Source organism: Pteropus medius, unplaced genomic scaffold (assembly GCF_902729225.1).
Source record: "Pteropus medius unplaced genomic scaffold, Ma_sr-lr_union100, whole genome shotgun sequence".
NCBI lineage: Eukaryota > Metazoa > Chordata > Mammalia > Chiroptera > Pteropodidae > Pteropus > Pteropus medius.
The window spans coordinates 15,755,097-15,778,375 of record NW_024349797.1 but is presented as its reverse complement, the minus strand read 5'-3'; the positions used below and the strand labels follow the sequence as shown (position 1 = coordinate 15,778,375).

The 23,279-nt window shown below is 50.0% G+C and overlaps 1 protein-coding gene across 1 annotated transcript in view; it reads right to left on the bottom strand.

Moving 5' to 3' along the window:
- Positions 1 to 23,279, bottom strand: part of RIN3 (Ras and Rab interactor 3) — a 100,063-nt gene that overhangs the window by 70,264 nt on the left and 6,520 nt on the right. The window contains exon 2 of the mRNA XM_039884056.1: positions 7,211 to 7,418. Within this exon, the coding sequence (XP_039739990.1) occupies positions 7,211 to 7,418 (208 nt within the window). The remainder of the gene's footprint in view (positions 1 to 7,210; positions 7,419 to 23,279) is intronic.

Genomic DNA, 23,279 nt, shown 5'->3' with positions numbered 1-23,279 from the left:
ATAGTAGCCTATCGTTTAGGCTGCTAGGGAAGTTACCATAGGTTGGGTTTGTTGTTACTTGAAGGAAAAAGCATTCCCAGATGACCCACTGCCTCAAAGGATTATTGGAAGAACTGCACAGATGACTTCAGTAGAGTGCCTACTATATAATAAGCACTCAGTATAGGGCGGCTCCCTTCCCCGGTGCCCCACTACCTGCCTCACTCAGAGCCCTGGGGACAAGTGGTGAAGAGCACCCTACTGTAGAGGTAGCATTCCTATCCTCAGCTGTTCGTGATGGCTTCGTGAGTCAGAAAGGCAACATGGTGGGGCAGCAGGAGCCCCGGACAAGGAGAAACACCGTCATCGGCGGCTTGGGACCTCAGCCCTGAGTGAACAGATTAGCTCAAGACGAGCAGCGGGGGAGCATGAGGTGACACATCCAGGCATCGGGGCCTTCTTCGTCCACCTCCAGGACACTCGCCTATGGGCAACCCAGGATTATTACAAATGGAGAAGTTCACGGTCATGCCCACGGCGAGGCCCCCTATCCGCCACTTCCCCGATTAGCCAGGCCATCAACAGACCTTGCTGTGCCCTGCGTCCTCACTCGACCTCTCTCCCCTATGGGAAAAGCGTCGTCCGAGTCGGCCCGCTCTTTCTGCTCTCTCTTTTCCCTCCCGCTCTCGTCAGTTCTCCCAATGCACTGGATGAGGAGCCTTCAGAAAACAGAAGAACCCTTTCCCCACGATTGTACAAACTGATGGGGGGCATGCCCACTCCAAGAGTCCAACCCCCCCCACCTCCAAAAAAAAATTGACAGTGGGTTAGCAGTCAAAGCACTGTCTGTGAGGGAGACAGTTTGTGTCCCTCCTATTTCTGACCCTGGTTTGCTGTGTCCTTTGGCAAGTCACTTCCCCTCTCTGAGATGACTTTTCCAATCTATTGGGTTGGGGCAGGGGCTGAAAGTTCCAGGGCTCCTTCCTTCTAGAAGACACTCTCTCAGCATCACTGCCCTGGGGTCTTTCCCAGATCCCAAGAGGCTTGCACAAAACTTAGTTTCACGGATAAGTAATTGCAATCCAGGAGGCTGGGACAGTCGGTCATGGAGCCCCTCTCTGTCTACCTTCAGCCGGGGCTGGGTTTGGAAAGACCAGCTGATTTCACTAACGGCTGGGACTGAATATGCTCAGGGAGAGAAGTATGCAGCCTCTGCCCTCCCTTCCTCCTCTCCAAATAAATACATAAAATCCCCAAACTAAACACTAGAAATGGGTAGGTTTTTTTTTTTTCCTACTGGATAGTTTTATTTTTACACTCCATTTTTGGCCTGGACAATCCAGAGCTGTCTGCATTTTCCACTTTTGTTATTTTAGGACTATTTTCCAGTTGCTTGGGGGAAATTTTCCAATCATGCCCATTAGGGCAGGAACAGAAGCGGCCAGTTCTTCCCAGAGACCGCTAGTGTAGGGGCTGCCATGACAGAGGAAGTCGGTGGCCCAGTGGCTGCAGCGCACTCTGGACACACGTGGCCTCCTGTCCTATCACCTACGATATAGTTGTGCCACGGCATAGAGAATTTCTCTATCCTGGCTCCACACCAGAACCACCTAGGCAGCTTTAAAACATACTGAAGCCTGAGCCCCACTCCAAACCAAGGAAATCAGCATTTCTGGAGATGAGCCAAGACTTGGAGCCGTGCAAAGCCCTCGAAGGCAGGCAGTCGGTGGGTTCAAAGCCCGCGTCGCCACTGAGTAGCTGTATTACTCAGGGCGGGCTCCTCATCGTCAGAGTTGAACTTCCTCACTCTCACATGGAGAGCCTGCACCGTCCTGCACACAGCAGACCTGCAAGAACTGTAGACTGCACCTCTCCCCCGGCCCTGCCCCCCAAAGGGGCAAAAGAGGGGCTTCATGATGCTTTTGCCAAACTAATATGGGATAGGATTGGTATTCCTTAGGCTCACACCTGGGGAAGGTGCCTCGAACCACCTCCATAGCTGGTCCATATCATATCTCAGGATCCTGCAACTCTTGAGCTAATCCCCGACTACAAAAAGCAATCTTATACGAAGTTTTTTTCATTAAAAACCACCTTTTGGCCTAGAAGCAATGACACTCCAGTAGCAATGAACACACATAGTTCCCAGATCATGGTTTCTAATATTATTCTCCAATAAAAGGAACAAAGCGTCTTGGAGAAATGGCTGATTCTAGGATGGGGGCAGGAAATATACAAGACAATGTGGAGTGTCTTCTAGTGTAAGACGAATCAAACAATCAAACAAAACACACACACAATGATGGGGGTATGTCAAAGGGACACGGGAGCCAACTCAAAGAGCTCCCGGTGGCCAAAGTTGGAACAATCTACGCAACTAAATAATTATAGTAGTAGTGGATTATAACCCAAAGCATAAAATAAATATCTATGAGTCCTTATTGATATAAATAAATGACTGAATAAGTCAATAAATGAGAGAAGAGACAGATTTCTTGTGCAGAAGAATTCCAAATAATTTACGTGCATACTCAGTCAAAGAGGTGGAGTATGACTCCCCACTCTCGAGCTGCGGGCTGTGCATAGTGACTTCCTACCAAAGAGAACAATATGGAAAGGGGAGGAAAGGAGTAACTTTCTTCGTGGAGGAACCTGACAAACACAGCCTCGGCCCGGTGACCAAGGTCAACATCAATGGCGGGAAGTCTGTTGACAGTATGTACCTGTGGTACGATGTGATGAGAAAGGCACTTTGCCTCCGTGGTCTTCCCCCCGAAACCCATAACCCCCGTCTAACCATCCGAACAATCCCGGCTGAGGGACATTCTATAAAATACCTGACCAGTCCTTGAAACTGTCAAGGTGGTCAAAAACAAAGATAGTCTGAAAAACTGTCACAGCCAAGAGGGGTCTAAAGAGACAAGATGACTAAATGTAATATGGCGCCCTGGATGAGATCCTGGGACAGAAAAAGGACAAACCAAAGAAAGCTGAGTAAAGTACGGGCTTTAGATGATACTCACGTATCGATGTAGGTTCATTAACTCGGACAAGTGAGCCCTACAAATGTTGGACGTTAACAATGGAGAAACTGGGTGAAGGAACTCTCTGTACCATCTTTGCAACTTTTCTGTAAGTCTAAAACTTCTAAAATAAAATAAACAAAAACACTGCTTGGGTATGGAATGAATAAAGGTGGCTTTTTAATCGCCTTGTTTCTGGATACACACAAATCAAAAATGGGCCGATATGTTCCCAACGCCTTATCAGAGAAGCAGGCTACAGGGAGGGGAGATGGGGTGTGATGGAGGGGGCGGGACATGGTCAAGGTCAAAGTCACATAGATACTTAGGATGAAGGGTCTGGATCCCCAGTCTCTTGACCATTGGCCCCGGACACAATGAAGCACTGTCTCTCATTGGTGCCAGGAGGGGTGGGTCCAGGTGATCTGCGAAGACTCTATGAGCTCTCCCAGCCTGGGGGCCACCCGGTGTCTGTATCTTTACAAACACAGTGAAGCCATTGCACTGGTGGAATTTCAGACAGTTCTGTGGGGGAGACATTATGCAGCATCCCTGAAGATCACACCACGCAGACTCTGCTCTTACCAGCTGTGTGACTTCAGGCAAGTGGGCTAACTTCTCTGTGTCTTCATTTCCTTACCTGGAAATGGGGACACTAATAACACCTGCCTGAGAGAAATCACTGCGAGGATCAATAAGATCATGCAAAAGGCAACTTTAGGTAAAAGTTGGCCAATCTTTTAATCAGAGCATGAGCTTAGGGCTTTGCTTCTGCCTGAAAATACAAGCCGGTGGGGAGCGGGGGGTAGGTAACAGAAGGTGCACCTGCTCCGATTCTGTTGTCCTCGGGGCTGACCCAGCACCTGCGGCCTCTGAGGGGGCAGTGAGTGGGCAGCAGTGGGAAGGGCCTGGCTGGCCTCCTTCCGTGAAGTCAACGTTGGTCTTTACAGCAGCCTCACTCTCGGGATCAGATTCAAGGCCCTGGACAAGGGCGCCACCTCAGGACCCAGCCTGAAGTTTTCTGTTTTCTATCCTCAGCCCCTGGACTGCAGAAGAATGAAGGGGTCCCTGGGCCTCTTACAGCCACTGAGGCTGGGATTGTGGTTAAAGCCCGGCTCTAACGTGTGCTCACCTGGAAAATGAACCGCGCCCTGTGGTCTCTGCCTCATGTCCCACGAAGGTACTGAACAACCTGGCTTAGCTCCGTCAGCTCCCCAGGACCAGCCCCACCCTCCCTGCCATCCTCTATTTACTTGTTCAATGAACAATCAGAGCCGGACCTCCTCTGTGCCCAGGCCTGCATGGACACTGGCGTCACGAGGTTGAGGAATGAAGCGTGGTCCTGCCCTCCAGTGATCAGTCAGCCTTCCGTCCCTGTGTGCCCCAGCCCAGCTCGCGCCCACTTCAGGGGCTCGGCCTGTGCCGTGCCATCTCCAACAGATCCTCTCAGCTCCCCAGGGCATCCAAATCCTGCCCATCCATCCTGAACAGCCCAGCTTAGCATCTGCTTCCTCCGGGAGGTCCGCCCAGTCACCCCATGGCTCAGCATTCTCTTTGCCCACAGGCTGTTTCTGGTCAGAGTCAGGTCTTCTCATACTCAGGGCAGAGAGGAGGTGCTGGAACACGAATCCTCACATCCCAAACCTTGGACCAATGGCTGCCAAGAGTTGGCGGATGATACCAGCACCCGCACCCTCAGTGATAAAACCCTGAGATATGCATTCTACACTGGCTCCCACGGTGCCCAGCAGGATTCAGCTCCACCTGCCTGCAAGGGTAACATTCACGGTCACATACCTTCCATCAGCTGCCTTCCCTTCCCCGTCTGGTTTCCCCTGTGAGTTACCTCCCAAGTAAACCACTTGCACTCAGATCCTGGTCTTAGGTCTGCTTCTGGGGAAGCCCGAAGTAGGGCGCTTTTCAGCTTCACGTTCGCTCTCTGGGAGAATAGCAGAGTCTGCTCCAAAGGGTTAATGCAAGGATTAAACGACATGACGCTCATACAGCATTTGGACCAGGGCCTGGCATTAATAAGCATCCTCCATGTAAAACCACTGTGCCTATTTTGAGTTGGCTTATCTTACACTGTTTGAAGAAAGGACTGACCCTTTGACGAAGCGAGCATGGCTTACACCCAGCCCAGCTTGCCCCAGAGATCCACCTGCCTACTCTCTGCACAGGTCCTCACTGTCTGATCCACTCCTAGCTATACACGTGCCCAGGACATGCCCCTCCTTGACCAAGAAAGGTCCAGAAAATGGCCCCCTTGCTGCGTGGACCTTGCCCTTGGGTCCACTTTTGAGCTGCATCCTCCCAGGAGGGGTGGGAAGGTGATTGATCCCGTCAGAACCTAATAGGGAGTGGACGACCGACCGGCCAGGCTGAGGCTGGGAGTGCCGACCAGCACGCCTGCTGGCATGAATCTAAATTTTATTTGCTACACAGTTTCATCATCTGCTCTGAAGCCCTAAGACCGTTCAAAACTGAAAACCTTTCGGTGGGAAGAATAGCATCTTGTTTTCCTGAGGTCTACAACATCCCTGTGTACCCCCTGGAGTCCATCTATGGACCCCCAGGCTCAGCCTGGTTCTGAGGCTGGGCTGGCTCACCGGGCGCCTCTCTCGCTACCCAAAGGAGGCCTCCCCTGGTCTCGGGCAGGGCTCTGCTGGGCCTTCAGGCCTCTCCATCCCCATTCCCTATGGCAGGGGCCTGTGGCAAAGGGAGGCTCAGACTTTGCTGGAGGCCCCGTAAGTTCTAGCAATTCCAGTTTTCAGGTACAACAGACCAACTGAGCCCCTTGTGTTCATGAGCCTGGACTGTTCCCCACACCACACTGAAGGTGAGACCAGCAAAAAGGCCCAATGGCTGAAAGATACAAGTCCATCTGTGTCAAATAAACGCAGCAATAACACTCAGGCTTAATTCCATACCGCTTCTGGGTTCAAATTTCAGCTGGGGCACGCACTAGCTGTGTTACCTGGTATGGGTCACTCAACTTTGTATCTCCTTTGTATCTCAGTTACCTCATCTGTAAAATGGGCATAATAGTAATTCCTACCCCAGAGGGCTGCTGTGAGGATAAATTGTGCTAATTCACGTGAAGGACTTAGACAAGTGCCAGGACATCGTGAGTGCTTAGCGAATGCTCGCTGTCACAGATATGGGACTCTGCACAGAAAAGGGCTGGAGAGGTACATCATGCATTCTAGCAAAAATGACTTCTGGGAGCAGACGATGGCTGCCAGAGGCCCGGGGAAGTGGGGAGGGGAGTGACTACTTTACGGACAAGGGGTTTTATCATTCTGGTGATGACATATTTTACAAGTAGATAAAGGTGGTGGCTACACAATACTGAATGTACTCAATCCTGCGCTTTAGAATGGCTAACGTTATGTCACGTGAATTTCACCTTGTGAAAAACAAACACAAAAAGACTTGTGGGAAGTGGGTAAGGTGAAAAGCAGTTGGCAAAGACCTTGATAAGATGTTTTACTTTTCACTTCGTCACTTCTGTTCAGCTTGACTTTTTTTTTTTTTTTAAGCAATGAACACATATGTATCACTTTATAATTAAAACAAATTAACTAATTTTTTTTTTTTTTTTTTTAAAGGAAGCAGCATGTAAGAGAAAATGCGTGGGCTGGGGTGGGGTCGGGTGAGGTGGGGTGGCATTTGGTGAGCTCTGACTCACTGCTCCTTATCTACCCACCCATCTCCAGTGAACGCTTACACTACTGGGAGGAAGATGCTGTCAATGGTCTCATTTCAAAGTGAGAAAAGTGAGACTCAGAAAATTTAAGCCACTTGCCCACCTCACAGAGCCTGACTCCAAAAAATCTTTCGACCCCATCACACGCCCCCTTGTTTTCACATGTAAAACGGGGGAGTAGAAAATGATTTCCCAGGTCCCCCGGGTTCTGATATTTTCTGGTCCCAGGATGCCTGGCTGAGTTCTCAAAATGTCCAGAAAGCCCATGGCAGCCACATATGCCCTGCTCTCCATTGGGGACACCTGCTCTCCAAAGCAGAAACCAGCCTTGCCACCACATCCCCCGCTCCTGCGTCCTGGGAAAACCACCCTGGTTGAAAAGCTGATACACCTAGGAAAGGTAAGCAAACGGGATCCACTTCCGTGGGTGGGGGTGCTAAGCAGCTCCTTGTGGCTGTTATCTGCCCAGCGGCCACGAAATGAAGAGACCCCGACTCACCCCAATTGCTTCCCGGTGCAGGATCCTGGCTGTCTCTGCCTGGCCCAGGCCCAGCTGCAGCCACACGGGGCACGTTTTGATGAGCTTCTCCAGGATGCTGATGCCCCGGCGAGGCAGGCAGTTCTTGGGAGTGACCGGCAGACACGGCCCCGTGCCATCTTCCTCCTCCTCTTCCTCTCCCTCTCCTTTGTCAACGTCTGGAACAAGACTGGGAACAGAATCAAATGATCAGCCCATCCTGCAGCCCTGCGGAGAGGGGTGTAGAGCCAACGGGGGTTCGATTCAACTGAGCTTACTTATTTAGCATCTATGAAGCCGGTGGCCCTTTGGGGAGTTTAAAAAAAAAAAAAGAACAAATCACCATCTTCACCTGACGGCGCTTATAATAAAATGGTTTGGACATACACAGAAACAACCAGCCAAAGCACAAGACTGGAATGAATGTAACAGAAGCACAGTGTGACGCATGTAGAGGTTTTCCAGCCCAGGGAGGCTTCAGGGGGACACGAGGGTATTTGAGCAGAGCTCTGAAGAGGATTTTTAAAAAACTCTTTAAAGGGAGTGTAACTTACTCACAGTGCCATGCACAAGCCTCTGGCACACAGCTAGACAAAATTTTACATATGTCTATACCCGTGTGACTACCACCCACCCCAAGATAGAGAATCGTGCTGTTCAGTGCTGTAATGAACACTTAAAAAGTGGAATGTCTGAATCGAGGCATGATGCGAGTGTAATATACGCACAGGAGTTCAAAGACTCGATGTGAAAAAAGAGACTGTAAAATAGCTCATTAGCAATATTTTACATTAATCACATGCTGAGATGGTAATAGTTTGGATATATTGGGTTCACTAAAACATTATTAAAATTAATTTCACCTATTTCTTTTTACTTTTTTAATGTGGCTACCAGAAAACGTGAAACTACGTATGCGGCTTGCATTATATTTCTATGAGATGTGCCGAGACACGATTTCCAGAAGGCTCCCTTGTGCCTCGTCCCAGTCAACACTCTCCGCCCTCCCCGCTCCCCAAACACCCCAGGATGAGGATGTAACAGATCAGGGTGGAGCAAGAGGAGAATCACAGGCCTAAGAAGCAGCAGAACTAAAGTAGAGGTCCAGTTTGAGAGCTCCTGGACCCTCTCCAGCACGCTCACTGCACCCGACCTCCATCCACACTGACTGAAAAAGAGTGAACGGGGTGGGGAGGGGTTGGGGGTTGGGGGGGGTGCACTGTGTGGTCTGTTTGCATTCTGCCTGAGAAGCACCAGCCCAGCTGATGCTAACATAACCTCTTCCTAGGCCCTGAGATGTGGTCGCAGCATCTCCTCCGGGAAAGAAGTTTAATCGATAGAGGCCAGAATTACCCAGAAAATAAGCACTCTGGAGCCCATCAGGTTCCTCTAAGCCCCCTTGAAAACCAAAAATGTCTTCTGCACCAAAAGGCTTTGCGAACATCCTCAAGTCTCCTGGCTTGGCCTGGGGCCTTCCCCAGGGGCCAGTCGTGATTCTAATGGCATCAGTTCTCAATTCCTCTGCCACTAAGTAGGCTTACACCTGGGCAGGTCCATTCCCACTCAGGGTCTCAGTTTCCTCATCTGTGTAATAGGCAGGGGGTGGCCTGGAAGACTCCGTCATTTGCTGGTGGCTCTAGATGGCACCTGGGCTTTTGGGATGAGGGTCTTGTTTTCTTTTCCAGAACCAAAGCCATGATCTAACCACCAGGCTCTGGGAGAAATGAGGGGGTTTGCCTTACATTCGTTCATACTATGAATATGTTCTGAGGGTCTGCAGGTGCCAGATGTTATTCTAGGCCCTGGGTTAGAACAAAATCGTTAAAAAATAAACAAAAAAACAAAACCAAAAAAACTTCTAGGGGAGGAGTCAGGTGATGGACGAGGTGAATGAGTGACCTAGAGTACATTAGATGGTGATGTGCTAGAAGAGATTCCAGACATACAGAATGGTTAAGGCCTTGAGTTATCGGCCCAGGAGCAGCCTTGAGGAAGCCTGGGGCATCCAGGTGAGGGCAGAGAGGGGCAGGGCAGGCGTCCCTGTAAGCATTCTGGAGCCTTAAAATGGGCACACGATTTGAAGATTCCTCAAAGAAGAAGACATACACAAGGCCACTAAGCAGGTGAGAGAGTAATTAACATGATTAGTCATTAGGGAAATGCAAATTAAAACCGCATGAGATACCACGACCCAACCACTAGCATGGCTAAAGTGAAAAGCGTGCCAGCATTACAGGATGAGGACGGAAGCAATGGGAACTCTCGTGCATTGCTGGTGAGAATGTAAATTGGTACGACCACTTTGGAAAAAGGCAGTATTTTTTAATAGACCTAAACATATGCCTCCCCTCTGGCCCAGCCATTTCACACCTGGGTATAAACCCCAGAGAAATGAAAGTGTATGTCCACAGAAAGACCCATACGTGAATGTTCTTAGCAGCTTTACTCATAATAGCCCCACACTGGTCCAGGGGCCCATCGGTAGGAGAATGGATGAACAGACAGTGGTCCCTCACACAATGGAATAGTAGCAATAAACAGGAACTACGGATACACACGACCATTATGGATGAACCTCAAAATATTATGCTGGGTGAAATAAGCCAGTTGCAAAAATTACGTACTGTACGAATCCATTTATATGAAGTTCAAATGGTACACTTAGATATGTGTACTTACATTTTATCATATGTCAATGTTACCATAAATAATGAAAAAAAACCATAAATATTGAACTGTAGTTAATGATATGCATGCTAATATATACAAGAGGCCCCCGAAAACTTTCTTCGAAACGTGAAAAAAATAAAAAATAGAAAGAATCAGATGAATTCATGGATAGATAGAAGGAAAGATAGATATGTAATAAAGCAAATATACAAAAATGTTAAGTGTAAGTGGTAGGTATATGAATGTTCACTGAGAAATTCTTTCAATTTTTTTTGTATGGTAAAAACTTGTTACGGAAATCTACTGGGTATGAAGCTCTTCCCACCCCTGAAGGCCCGGTCAGAAGAAGCCTGCCTGCTGTTCTAGAAGCTCTACATTTGAATCCAGGCTCGGTGATCTCTGGCCAGTTACTTTACTTCTCTGGGCTTCAGTTTAAGCATTTGTAAAAATATAATAATAATCCTTACCTAATCAGGTTACTGGGAAAATTCAATGAGATGTGCGTCGAGTACCTAGTAAATGTTAACTATTGTTTTTCTAGTCGAAATTCTTCTTTTCCTCTTCTGCTACGATTCTCCCACTTCGTAGCCTTGATTTTAGATTTGATTTGCCTATTTGATTAGAGTGACTGGGGTACACGTCTGTGTGTTGCACTCAGCTTATATACCCAAGATAACATCTGGCCCCAGAGATAACCCATAAGTTCAAGTTCCTGGGAACCACATGGCTTGACATGAAAGATGTCAATTTTTTTGGCACAGAAACACATCACTTGGAGGATCTGAGCCCAGCTAGTGCTGGTGAAAAGACCAATAAGAACTGGAGTTGTCACAGAAACTTTACGATGACGAGTGCCCTGGAGGCCAATCCGAGCTACTCAGACTAAACCAAAGGCTCTTAAGATGTGGCTTTCTAGGAGTTGTCCAGCTGTTTCACTGTTCTTCTTTCTCCCTGGGTGGGCCGGCGCAGAAGTAACAAAGCCTTGCACACGGCCCCTAAGTGGTGACTTGGCAGCCACATGGATCTGAGGATTGGAGAGGAATCTCTAAGTGCCAAGGGCCGCAGCCAGATCGAGAAGTCAGAGAAGGAGCAGCTGAGCCTGGGGGAGTTTGGGCCTTGCTCTGGTCACGGCAGCGACAGAGTCCTGAAGGACAAAGTGACACGGCCACCTGCTCTGACCAGGCCAAAGAAGCGTAATGAAGCCAGGCAGCTGCCCCCTAACCCTGCATCCCTGCTGACTTTGGGCCTCGGGCGACTCGAGCTCTCTGGATGCTGACTTGTGACTGTAACATGCCTGTGCTGATGATGGAGCTCAGGGCTGGGCTGTCAGGCTCAAGCAGGATGGCAAAGGTGGGGACCCCCGGAGCCAGCACTGTGACTGGCTTGTTTTACTGCCACGATTACTGTTATTGAACAGCCTGGCCATGTCAGCCCTGACTCCCGGGGACTGTCACTGAGCCCACATGGCACGGGGTATGTCATCTGCTGGCAGAGCAGGCGACCCCAACACGCACGGCCTCCCTCTCAGCAGCCAAACTCCAGCCGAGGGCGCCGCAAAGGTAGCTTGGGTATTACTGGCACTGTTGGCACAAAATGATGAGCCTCAGAAACTTTAGAGCAAGTCCAGCGGGGAGAGAGATCGGTCCACAGCTAGTTTTCCTTCTGCTCCTGGGGAGTAGAGCACACAGCTCTAGCCAGTAGCCCTGACAGCCTCTGACACCCCGGCTGCCCTTCCCAGCTGCCATGTGGTCAGACACTCGGGAGAACCCTGGCCTGGGGCTGCAGGGACCAGGCCTGGCCTCAGCATCCAGTTCATCTGGGAGATTTCTCACCAGCTCCCTGACGGAAGTAAACTGACATGGCGTGTCCACGGCTCCCTGGCCTGGGACCTGCGTCCCCCGCACAGGCCTATGAAATCTGGGTGAGAAGAGGGAATCTCCGCTGACTAAAAACGCCCCCCCCCACCGTGGGATCTGAGTGGTGAGGTGGCAGCTTGCGGGGCGCGGCCCCACTGGATGCTGCCTGTCTGGAAGGAAGGCATGGAAGTGTCCCAGCTCACGAGGGCACTGGCTTTGGGCCACCTCTCTCTGCCGCAGGGAAGCAGCTCAGTAAGTTCCAATGATGCCTCCTCGTGAGGAGAGCTGAAGTCCCCTTGTGCAGACCTGGCGAGAATGCAGAGTGGGGGTTGGGGGTTGTATGGTATGGAAGGGGAGGACTGGGCAAGGGTCATCTCTGTCCCAGCCACAATCCTGACCTCAGGCAGGCCAACCTCCCAGCTTCAACAAGACCAAGGGGGTCTACTGGGATGGAGAGGCCTAGTCCCTGGCCTGACAGGGCTGTCCAGCTAGCAGGGGCTGGGCGTGGCTTCAGTGATCCACGGGACAGGCCGACCACTCTGTACGAGGTGCATGAGTAGCAGCAGACAAAGCCCCCTCCTCCTGTTTGAAGTGGCACCTCTTTCTCAAGCTGGGACAAGACTGTCCAGAGGCCCAGAGAGGAGTGTTCCTTGACTCCGATCCTGGAGGCCCCGAGGCCATGCCCTGCCGTGTCACTCCCGGGTGAGGGGACAGTCACTCATAGTTGCTCCCCACGCTCCATCCTCTCCTTTCTTCATGCTGATAGCTTCTCAATGAAATGACTCCCTTTGCACAGAGAGGAAGGAACCAGAAAGACAAGGGCAGGTTCAGCGGGGAGGTGTGGGATGTCACAGGAAGAGACATCGACCTCTCAGCAAACGCCCTCTCACTGCGAACGCACAATCAGAGCCTTGGCGCTTATTTCACACCATCTGCGCGGCCCAAAGATAAAGAACTAGGACTCACACGGCCTCCTTTGGAACCCCTGCCACGTCCTGGCCGTGTGACCTAGGGCGAGCTATTTAACCTCTGTAGGCCTCACTTTCTCATCTGGACAGTGGAGCTGGTAATGCCTGCCACGTGTGTCAGGCAGCGTCTGGCACATAAAAATACCTCAAATAGGTGGTTATTCTGGCTGGGGTAACCATGTATGTGGTCATGCCCGGTTTCTGTCAGGAACACCCGTTGCTATGGCAACAACGTGAGAAATGGCCTGAGCTAGGTGAGAACCTATTGCTCTCCCTAAAAGCCACTGGAGCATGGGGGCGGGGCGGGTATAGCACCCCTGAGAATGGAAACAGTTGTACCTGCTCTGAAGGCGATCTGTCAAAATCTGAAAGTGACGAGGATGCCGCAGCCCAGGCCCCAGCAGCCCCACTCCTAGGATGCACAGGGGCCTAAGGGGACAGTGATGATGGCCACGGCAGCAGCGTTTACACTGAGGAGCATACGGGAACAACCAATGTCCATCCATAAGGGAATGCGTAAGTCAGTCGTGACTCATTCACCCTGGACTAGCACCCAGCTGCTAAAGGGCAGGAACCCACTCTACACAGTTAAATCTCAAAACCTTGTTTATTGCACAAATGCTAATTTCCTGATTTTGATCCTTGCACTGACTTTAGTACACGAATGTCCTTGTGTTTGAGACATCCTAACTGATATATATGGGAGTAAAGAGGCACAGTGTCTGCTACTTCTTCTCACAAGGTTCAGAGAAAAAATAAAAGAGAGAGAGAGAGAGAGAGAGAAAACAAGCAGATGAGACAAAATGTTAATATTTGGTGAATCTGGGTGGCGTGCACATACAGGAATTCATTGGACTATTCCTGTCACTTTTCTGTGAGTCTGAAATTATGTCAAAAGCTAAAAGAAAAAGCTTTTTAAATCAAACAAACAAAAAATCTAGTGTTGAGTGCAATAAGCAAATTGCAGAAGGAACGAAAAACATTTACATCAAGTGTAAAAACATACACACCAGTTCTGCATCTTGTTCATGGATGCACACACACGAAATTCAGGGTGGCGTTCACCTCTGAGTGGGGAGGAGGAAAATGGGATCAAGGAGGGGTGTGACGGAAGGTTCGGCCAGGTCTATAATGATTTATTTATTTTTAAAAGATCTGAAGCAGTATGGCAAAATGATAGGATTTAATAAAGCTGAATTGTAGGTACTCAGGGCATTGCTAAGTTTCCCCCTAGATTTCACTATGCTTGAAATATTCAATTAAAAAACAAAACAAAACACCCACGTGCACATGCCTTCCCCCCAGGTCCCAGAGCATGTCACAAGCTGGGGAGACAGAGTCAGGGTGGTCTCCGGGCACGTAGGCCTCTTCCTGCTTCTAGTGCAATGACTCCAGCTATTCTTTTCTTGGTGTTTCAGAGTCAGTTCTGGAGCCTGAGAACAGCATTGGAAGGTAACCAAGATGAGTCCATCCAAAGAATCAGGCCCCGGGGGACTTTTAGGAAGATCCTCTGACAGCGGAGCCAAGCCAGAGAAAGTCGCGGGTGCCATTTCTCTGACCTATGGCAGCCACAGGACAGGAGTAGCAGCTGATGGCAGAGGGAGCGATTCCCTGGTGTTCCTCATTGCAGATAAAGATGCTGGCAGGGGTAGACCACACCAGCAGCAGGCATCTGGGGCCGGGAGAACTCCGCTTCCCCGGGTCCTGTATGATGAACAAAGTCCAGCCACTGCACCCCTCTGTGCCTCAGTGTCCCCTTCTGTAAACTGGGAGACTGCCACCTACATCAAAGCTCATGTGAGGATCCAGTGGAACAGCGTCAGGGAAGAACCCAGACGCCGCTGACACTTAACAAATGGTAACAGCTAGATGAGCTGGAGGGCTCGGGGACCGTTCATGGAGGAAGCCGAGGCTCATTAGATCCCAGGGTAGGGAAAGGAAGGAGTTCGCTGGCAAGGGAGGAGGACCTGGGAATGTTTGGATGCGGGCCAGCTCACCCAAAGACCCGTTGGAACATTTGGTTTGGATTAGTGGTGTGCTAGTAAAAAAAAAAAAGTCCTGACGTGTAGTGATTATCGATTCCCTTGGCATCAACACTCCCACTATTTGTTAAATCAGCTATCGATGATTTAACAAATAGCTTGCAAAATTCCTGAATATGTAACAATAGGTCTTTGCGAGCCTACCAGCTGCGGCACGCCATTGGCATTTTAAGGCTGCCCTCTACTTCTAATGTCCCCCTATGCGAGTCCTCTCTACCATCCCAATACTTAGTTGTTGGATGCTGAGGTTGGGATCACATCGTGGAAATGAAGGGAGAGGAGATTTTATGAGGTGAGTAGTGGCATCAGAAATGCAGTATGCATCAGAACGGGTATCACGTAAAGGAAAGGGCACTGAGCTCAGCCTCAAGAGACCGTGGCCAGTTTTGTCGTTCGCTACATGACCTTGGGCAACTCACCTTCCCTCTCTAGGTTTAGCAACCTCTTCAGTAAAATGAGAAGGTTGGGCAAGATCTGGGATGGCAAGTAGGTTGAATTTCCATGTGAGCCCCGCTGCTTGGCAGCAGCTGCCTAGATGTTTATGCTGAAGCCTCGGCAGAGGAAGAATGTTAGGATCTACTGCTGATGTCTGCCACGGGCTCCGGAGTAGAGAGAGGCAGAATCTGGGCTCCTCATTACGGAGCATGGATCAGATCAAGGACTAAGGTTCCTTCTAGCGCTCTGAATTCCATGATTCTGTAACTCAACTGACTCTTGGCTGGATGCCACCTGAAGGCTTCTCTTCCAAGCCAGGTTGGCTCTGCCCCAGTGGAGAGCCTGAGAGAAGGCAGGCAGGCAGCCAAGCCAGCTTCTCTGTGGCTTCCTATCCACCAGATGCTTTTTCTTGGATGTGTGGAAGCTGAGCCACCGCGGCTGCCTGGTTCCACCTCTGGCCCAGTCTTTTCTAGACTCAGGACAAAAAACACAGCTCCAGGCTGACCATGGTGGTCACGTGGGGATGGAAGAGAAGCAGCCAGTTTCAGAATCAGACTCTCTCACACGTATAATGGCAAATATGTGGCGAATGCCCCCCGTCCAGTTCCACAGGCTAAATATCTGCACGAGGCCTTGGTGGGTCCCCACAGACACTTGGAGCTCCAAGGACAGCGTTGGGAATATCTTGTTGCGACAAAGTTCCCCGAGTTTCACCTCATCCAGAAACCAAAAGGCCTTCTATGATGAGCTGGGGCACAGAGGGGCAGCTTAAGGCCTCTGACCCTTGGGGTGCTGGTCTCAGGGCACCCAGGACTAGGCTCTGTGGGTCCCTGCCCACAGCCTCTAGAAGGGAAGTCAGCTTAAGCAGGTCTTCCGGACGCCGGAAGTGCTAAGAACAGGTCAGGCTGTCACAGTTTGCACGTCACAGCCCACATCAAGGGGTCTAGCAGGTCAAAGGCCTTCAAACTTTCCACACCTGTGTGTGCTGCAGGCCTGCTGCTTCTGGGTTCATGTCAGGCACTGCCCAACTCCTAGCCCTGCCTTCCAGGCTGACTGCTGGGTGCTCCAGTGTCCCCTAGGGGTTCTAGCAGCCCACACTGAGCCCCACTGGGATCCTGGTGGAGCCTGTGGGAGCCACCCAGCCTCGGTGCTATGGGCCCTTCTGAGCCAGGCCTGGCCCCAGGCCCCATTTCTCAGTCTGCTGATTGCTGGCTCACAGCTTCCCTGTGCCTGCCCTCTGGCCCTGGCCGCTCTATGCTCTCGAGCACCCCGGATGCCCACAGCCTCTTACGAACCTGGGCTGAGTTGCTCCACCTTCTGTAACCTCTCCTGGCTCACGGGTCCCAGACTCTTTCCTTGTGTCAGCCAGCCCCTTGAATCCAACCTAACCTGACTGCCTGCCCATGCCGCGGGCCGCTTCTCCCTAACACCAGTCCTAGGTTAGGGCTGTTTACGCCCATCAAGACCCAGCTCATAGCTGCTGGTAAAGCTGTCCCCAGTGCTATGTGTGATCAGGCCCTGAGTGACGGCGATGGCGAGGGCTGTGTCGACTGGTGGCTTAAGCATGGGCTTGGGAACCAGACGACCTGGGTTAGAATCCCAGCTTAGTCACCTTGGCAAGTGACTAAACCTCTCTTTGCCTTGATTCCCTTTCATTTAAAATGGAAAATATAAGACAGCTGAAAATTATTGGATTTCGTTAACCAGCGTCACCATAAAAAATAAATAATTTTTTAAAATAAATAAAGAAATACAATGGGAAATATAAGCACTACCATCTCGTGGGATTGCTGTTAAGAGTTCAGGATAGTGCCCTACATATAGCAAACATTCAGTGATGTTATTAGTATTCATTCGTTCATCCAGTAAGTATGGATTGCGCATATACTATGTGCCAGGCACTACTCTAGACTTATCATAATGATAATTACAATAATAGTCATATATAGTGGAAGAGCAGCTGACATTTCCCTCCCCTACCCATCCCCTCCCCCGCCAAAAATTCTTAGAAACTTCATTGAACATGGAGATGGCTACTGTGGAAGCCAGGATTTGGGGGACCAGTTTCTGGCCAGGACTGAAGCTGGAGGCAGCAGGGACACAAGAACCCAGGTCATCAAGGGCAGCAGGCAGGCCCCGTGCACATACGTGACACAGGTACATTGAGATGAGCTGAGGCCATCTCTGCAAGGACCAAGTAGGTGCCTCGGGGAGTGGGAGACTGGAGGCTGATGGGCAAGGGTGGTAGGAAGGCTCTTCACCTTACATCCTTTTGTGCCATATGAATTTGAACCACGTGCCTCTATCACTTATGCAAAAAATAATAATAATAATAATAATAATAAAAAAAACAATTTGGAACTTTGAAAAAGAAAGGGTCTCGTTAAGGACATTTCAGATGTGGAAGTGAGCTGGGTTCTGTACCAGCAGATCTGGAGAACTCTTTCTTGTCTTGGCAAAGATTGTACATTGTAAGTCATTTCCCTTCTAGAATCTCTCTCAAAGAGATATTTTTGTAAAATGCAAATAAAGTTTAATGGACAAAGATGTTCACTGCAATGTGACTTGCAGTCGTCCAAAACTGGAAAAAATCAAATGGTAAACAATACCACTTGTCACATGCCTGTCTCTTCCCCTGTCCTAACTCTATGTTCCAGTGTTAGTCATGTCTACTGTTGTGTACCCAGGCCGAGTACAAAATAGGCATTCATTAAAAATTTTTTAATGATTGAGTGGTTCAGGAAATATTAGTACTATATGAAAATGTCAATATTCAACCATTTTTGGCCTACAAAAAAAAAAAGCAATTTTAGATGTTCAATCTAATCTGTACTCTGGGATAATAGATCTGTAAAGATATAGTTGCACTTGTCAAAATGATGCATGGACAAAAGCACTCACTGGGTTCATTGGAGGACTGTCCTTCATGGGGAAAAGATTGGAAACAACCTAAATGTACATCATAAAGGGATCAGGTAAATAAATGGATACTAGGTATAACTGCTAAAGAAAAAGAAAAGAAAGAGAAAGTTCCCTGTGCGCTGACATGGAAGGATTCCAGGATATGCGATTAAGTGACAAAAGTACAGAACAGGAAGCACACTCTGCTCCCTTGTTGGGGAAAAAAAAAAGAATAATTACTTGTATTTGCATAAAGAAGACACAAGAAACTAGTAACTAGTGGGGCAGGCATGGGAAGAGGCACATGGGGGACAAAGTTGGGAAAACTTTTCCAGTGTATGTCTTTTATCTTTAGTTATATTTTTATCTTGAATCCTGTGAATGTATTACCTACTCAAAATAAATTAATAATGTTTCCAGAACTTCCTCAGTGCTAGGCATTGCTCTGCTTTGCATCTATTAACTAAGTTCATCCTGTAAAACGACCCTATGAGATAACTCTGGTTATCATTCTTATTTTACAGGGTGGGGGGTGGGGAGGGAACTGAGACCCAGAGAAGCTAAACCGATCATTAAGGCTGCAGAATTAGTAAGTGGCAGAGCTGGGATTTGAACCCTGTCAGTCTCTGAGTTCATGTTCTTAACCACTCTGCCAAATCCCTCCAGATGCCTGCTTATAAGAGTACACATTAAACAATACAAACATACAATATGACATTAAAGGAATGGAAGGGTAGATCTTGTTCATGGAGTAGAAGACTTAATACTGTCCAGGTATGAACTCTATACAAACTGGTCTACAGAATCAGTTCAATGAAAATCCCAAAGGTGTTCTGTGAAGAGGCACATGGAGGTGCAAAGGGCTAAGAATGTCCAAGATGCACGTGAAGAAGGGGGTAGGATTTGGTCTGCCGGATATTAAGTCTTGCTATAAAGCTACAGTGATTAAGATGGTGTGGTATTGGTACAGGGACAGACATGTAGGTCACTGGACTAGAATAGTCCAGAAATAGTCACTTGATTTATGTGTGGTCACAGCAGGACGTTGAGGGATGGACAGTCTTTGCAACATACTGTGCTGAGACAACTGGGTATCCACATGGGAAAAAAACAAACTTGACCCCTTTTCCACAACTTATTCAAAAATCTGCTCCAGGAAGACTCTGTCCTGATGTAAATGTGAAAAGCAAAACAAAAAGGCTTTTAGAAGAAAATAAAGAATATCTTCATAATCTGATGGAAGAGAGAGTCTTCTGTTTAAGTACACACACACACACACACACACACACACACACACACACACCCTTAAAAGAAGATGGATAATTTATCTGCATCAAAAATTCCTCCAGACACCATTCAGAGAATGAAAGTCAAGGCCTGAGTGGGAGAAGACATTTGTAACACACATAACCAACAAAGGGCTCAGACCCAGACTATACACGGAACTTCTACACACCAATAAGGAAAAGACAAGAGAACAAATAGAAAAACGGGCAAGAGTCTTGAACTGGCCCATCACACAGAGGATATCCAAATGAACGGCAAGCGTACGAGAAGATTCTCAACTGCATGAGGAAGCAGGGAATCTGTAAGTAAAACGGCAAGAGCCCATGAGAATGGCTCTCACGACGACTGATACCACCGAGGACGGGGGAGGACACGCGGTACGTGGAGAAACCGGAACGCTCCTGCTCTGCCAGCGGGGGATGTCAGTGGGTCCAACAGTGGTGGTTCATTTTGGGAGTAAGTAGTTTCTTTCTCCTCCTTTACAGCCCGTACATTCCAAACTTTTACACGGAGTGTGTACTATTATGAAAATCAGAAAATAATGGGTGACCATGACAGGGGAAACAATAAAAATGGAAGAATAGATGTCTAGGAGCAAGTCTTCGATTTGTGTGTCTGGGTCTCTCCCTCACGGACAACATGATGGAAATTGCTGGAGCTTCCAAGATCACGGTAGCCCCCGTCTGGCTGTACCTCAGCCACCCCGGACAAACCAAGGGAGAAGGACCTCCGTCCCTAGGGAGCAAACCTTTTTCCAAAGATCCCCTTACCTGCGGCCCATTTACCTTCTCTGACCTCAGTTTCCTCATCTGGAAAAAAAGGGGAAAAACCACCCTCACACCCATAGGGACAAGTAGCTGGGCGGATCAGACAGGATTGTGTGTAAGGAGAAGTGGAAACCAGACAGACGTAAATACATAAAACAAGACCAAAGGAATCAGACTGATTCCCAAAATTATTTTTCAGCTGGTAAGCTTTTCCCAATTTATGATCTAGTCTGTGGTGTCCAAAAGAACCGTGTGCCATGATGCAAATGTGTTATGTCTGCACTATCCAGTGCGGTCACCATTAGCTGCCCGTGGCCGCGGAGCGCTTGAAACATGGCTAGTGCGGCTGTTACTTCATTTTAAGTAATTCGCTTTGTGAAATAGCTACGTGCGGCTCGTGGCTAACGCACTACGTCATCCAGTACATTACATTTTATATCGTTTCGATCTTTGTGGCGTGTGTGAATTCGTGTACTCTGTGTGGGGCTTGTTTTTAATTAGGAAGAAAGAATAAAAGAAATAAGATAAAAGGAAAACTGTAGGTGCACAGAGTCTCATCGCCATCAGCCATCACTCTGGGAAAGGAGGTTCTGCTCTGGCTCGTCTGGTCTGGTGCTTGTACGCAATTCCTCTCAGGAGCTGCCCCACGAGGCTGGCTGCAGGTCAAGGCCCTTTTCAGGTTGGGCTTTTGGCTTTTGTGCGTGGACCCCAGCCCGGTACTCCCTGGGCTTCACTCTGCAGGGCCCCCGGAGGCCTTGCCCACTTTCCTTCCGCTGCTGCTGCCTTCTCTTCCCCAGGGATGGCCCAGGCTCAGAAACAGAAGGCTCAGAGGCCTCTGGGGAGAAGTGTCCCTTGTCCCAACTGGCCTCCCTCCCTCCAGGAGCACCCGTGACTGTGGCAGCCCACATGTCCCACTGTGACCCCAGCCTCTGGCCCTGCCTGTTGCTCACTCAGTGGTTCCCCATCGTCTGGGAGAAAAGGGAAGGAGACCACAGCTCTCTCCTCCCCACCTGACGCTGCGGCTGAAGAGGGACAGGCGAGAGGGGAGAGCAGCAGCCTCGTGGTGGACGTGACTCACCCCTGCAGGGGAGGCAAGGGGCCTCCGTGCCCTCACTCCGGCCCCTCCTGCTGGATCCCTGCTCACGTTTCTCTTTTCCTTGCCCTTGGCATCTGGGGGCCTGACTTCCACTCCGAGCCTGGCCTCTCAGTGTCTGCGAAATGAGACTGAGACCAGTACAGGCCCCAGAGGGTTGTCGCGAGGAGCTTAACCGTGGCTGGATACATGGTCAACGTGGATGTTATTCATCCTGGGCATCTCCGACTGGTCAGAAGATGCTTTGCCCTGGCAAGGGAGCCAAGGTCTATGCTAACCTCTTCCACAGGCTTGCTGTGTGTCCTTGGGCAAGTGTCCCTCCTTCTCTGGGCCTCAGTGCTCTCGGAACGACGCTCACAGCCCACTACTTCAGAGGGTGGCTGGAAAGGTAACGCATGACAATAGCTGTGTGGGGCGTGCTTTGACAAAGTGAACCCCCATTTCTAAACTGGAGCTGGGGGTCAGGCAGAGAGCCGGCTCAGGGGCCACGCGAAGTGCGGTTCCTGGCAGCGGCCCTCCCCTGGGCACAGGCTGCGGACGCCAGGCTCGACTTGCACCTTGCAGGAAACTACTGCAGTGTCACACTCCTCCCACCCCTGGTGACACTGAGTCACCCTGCAACCCACCTAACAGTTGTGGTGACCACATTTCCTCCACTGGGGGATGAGCCGTCATGCGCACACACTGCTTGTCAGGGGCAGCCTCCTGGGCCCAGGCCCGCCTCACAAACCAAGGTGGGCGCCCGCCCCTGCCTGAAATCCCACGCTCGGGGCAGCGTCCCTTTTAGGTTTTTGTTCCCTGTTACCATGGATGTCTCCTGCCCCGTCAGACTCTACAGTGTACACTCAGGCCCTAGCGTGAAGGAAGCACTGGTGCTATGTTTTCAAGAGCGAGAGGCTGGAGGACGCTGGCTCATTAACTTTGGGCGGCATCAGGAGAGAGTAAGGAGCTGTCAGGAGCAGCGTTGAGGCGTGACAGGCGTGCTCCTCCCACCCAGGTTAAAACGTCTCCCAGAGACTCCAGGCACAGGGGCTCTAGGGAGGGACTCGGCCAGCAGAAGACAAAGGAGAAACAAGGGACGGGGTGGGATGTCACCCCCTCAGTGGCACTCAGAAGGTTAGGGGAGGGTCCCAGGATGCCGGCGTACCTGGATCAGGGGAGCGGCGGGGCCCTGCAACCTTGGGGTGCAACACAGGGAGTTCTGGGCCTAAGGACAAAGGCTCTAGACTCAGATAAATTGGATTCGGGTCCTGGCTCTGTCCCTGATCGTGGGGGGCCTTCCGTGGCCTCAGGTGCATGTCAGAAGATTCAAATTTTTTATCACTCTGCCATGTCTGCAAATGACTCCTGAAGCACTACGATTTGGGGTAACAAATAAATGTTATCGAATAGACAAATTTGCAAATACTGAATCTGTAGATAATGACGGTCCCTTCATTAGGCTGGCACCAATCATGGCCACCTGTACATGAATCCTGGTCTCAGAGTGAGGCTCTCCATCAGACACTGGGAGCTTCCGGACATTTAACCAGGACCCTCAACACCTCTCCCCGTGGAGCCCAGCTCACCAATGACCGGTTAGCTGCTGATGCTGCTTGGGCTGCCACCTCGGTTAGTTCTTATCAAAGGCAGAAGATATATTTTGGAGGGAAAGGGAAGGATGATATTTGTGGTAGATAGGGGAGCCTCTATCTACCAGCCCACAAATCTGGGGGTGTCCTGAGAGCCACTCACCTGGGCCTCCCTTCACTGCATCATGAGCAGGTCACGCAGTCATGAAGAGCCTACTGTGTGTGGGCTGCTGTACCACATGCTGCTCCGCTCAGAGCCTGGCACACAGTGGGACTCCATATCTCTGCTCCATGAGAACGGAGGAAGCAATGATCAAACGGGGCAAGGAGCCAGCTCAAGGTCTCTCAGCCAGGGAGGGTAGGCCTGGGACGGGGGTCCAATCAGGGTGCATCCACAGCCCCGCAGAGCCATAAGAGGCCCCGCAAACTGGCTCACGGCTAAAGGGGCGAGTGGAGTAGAC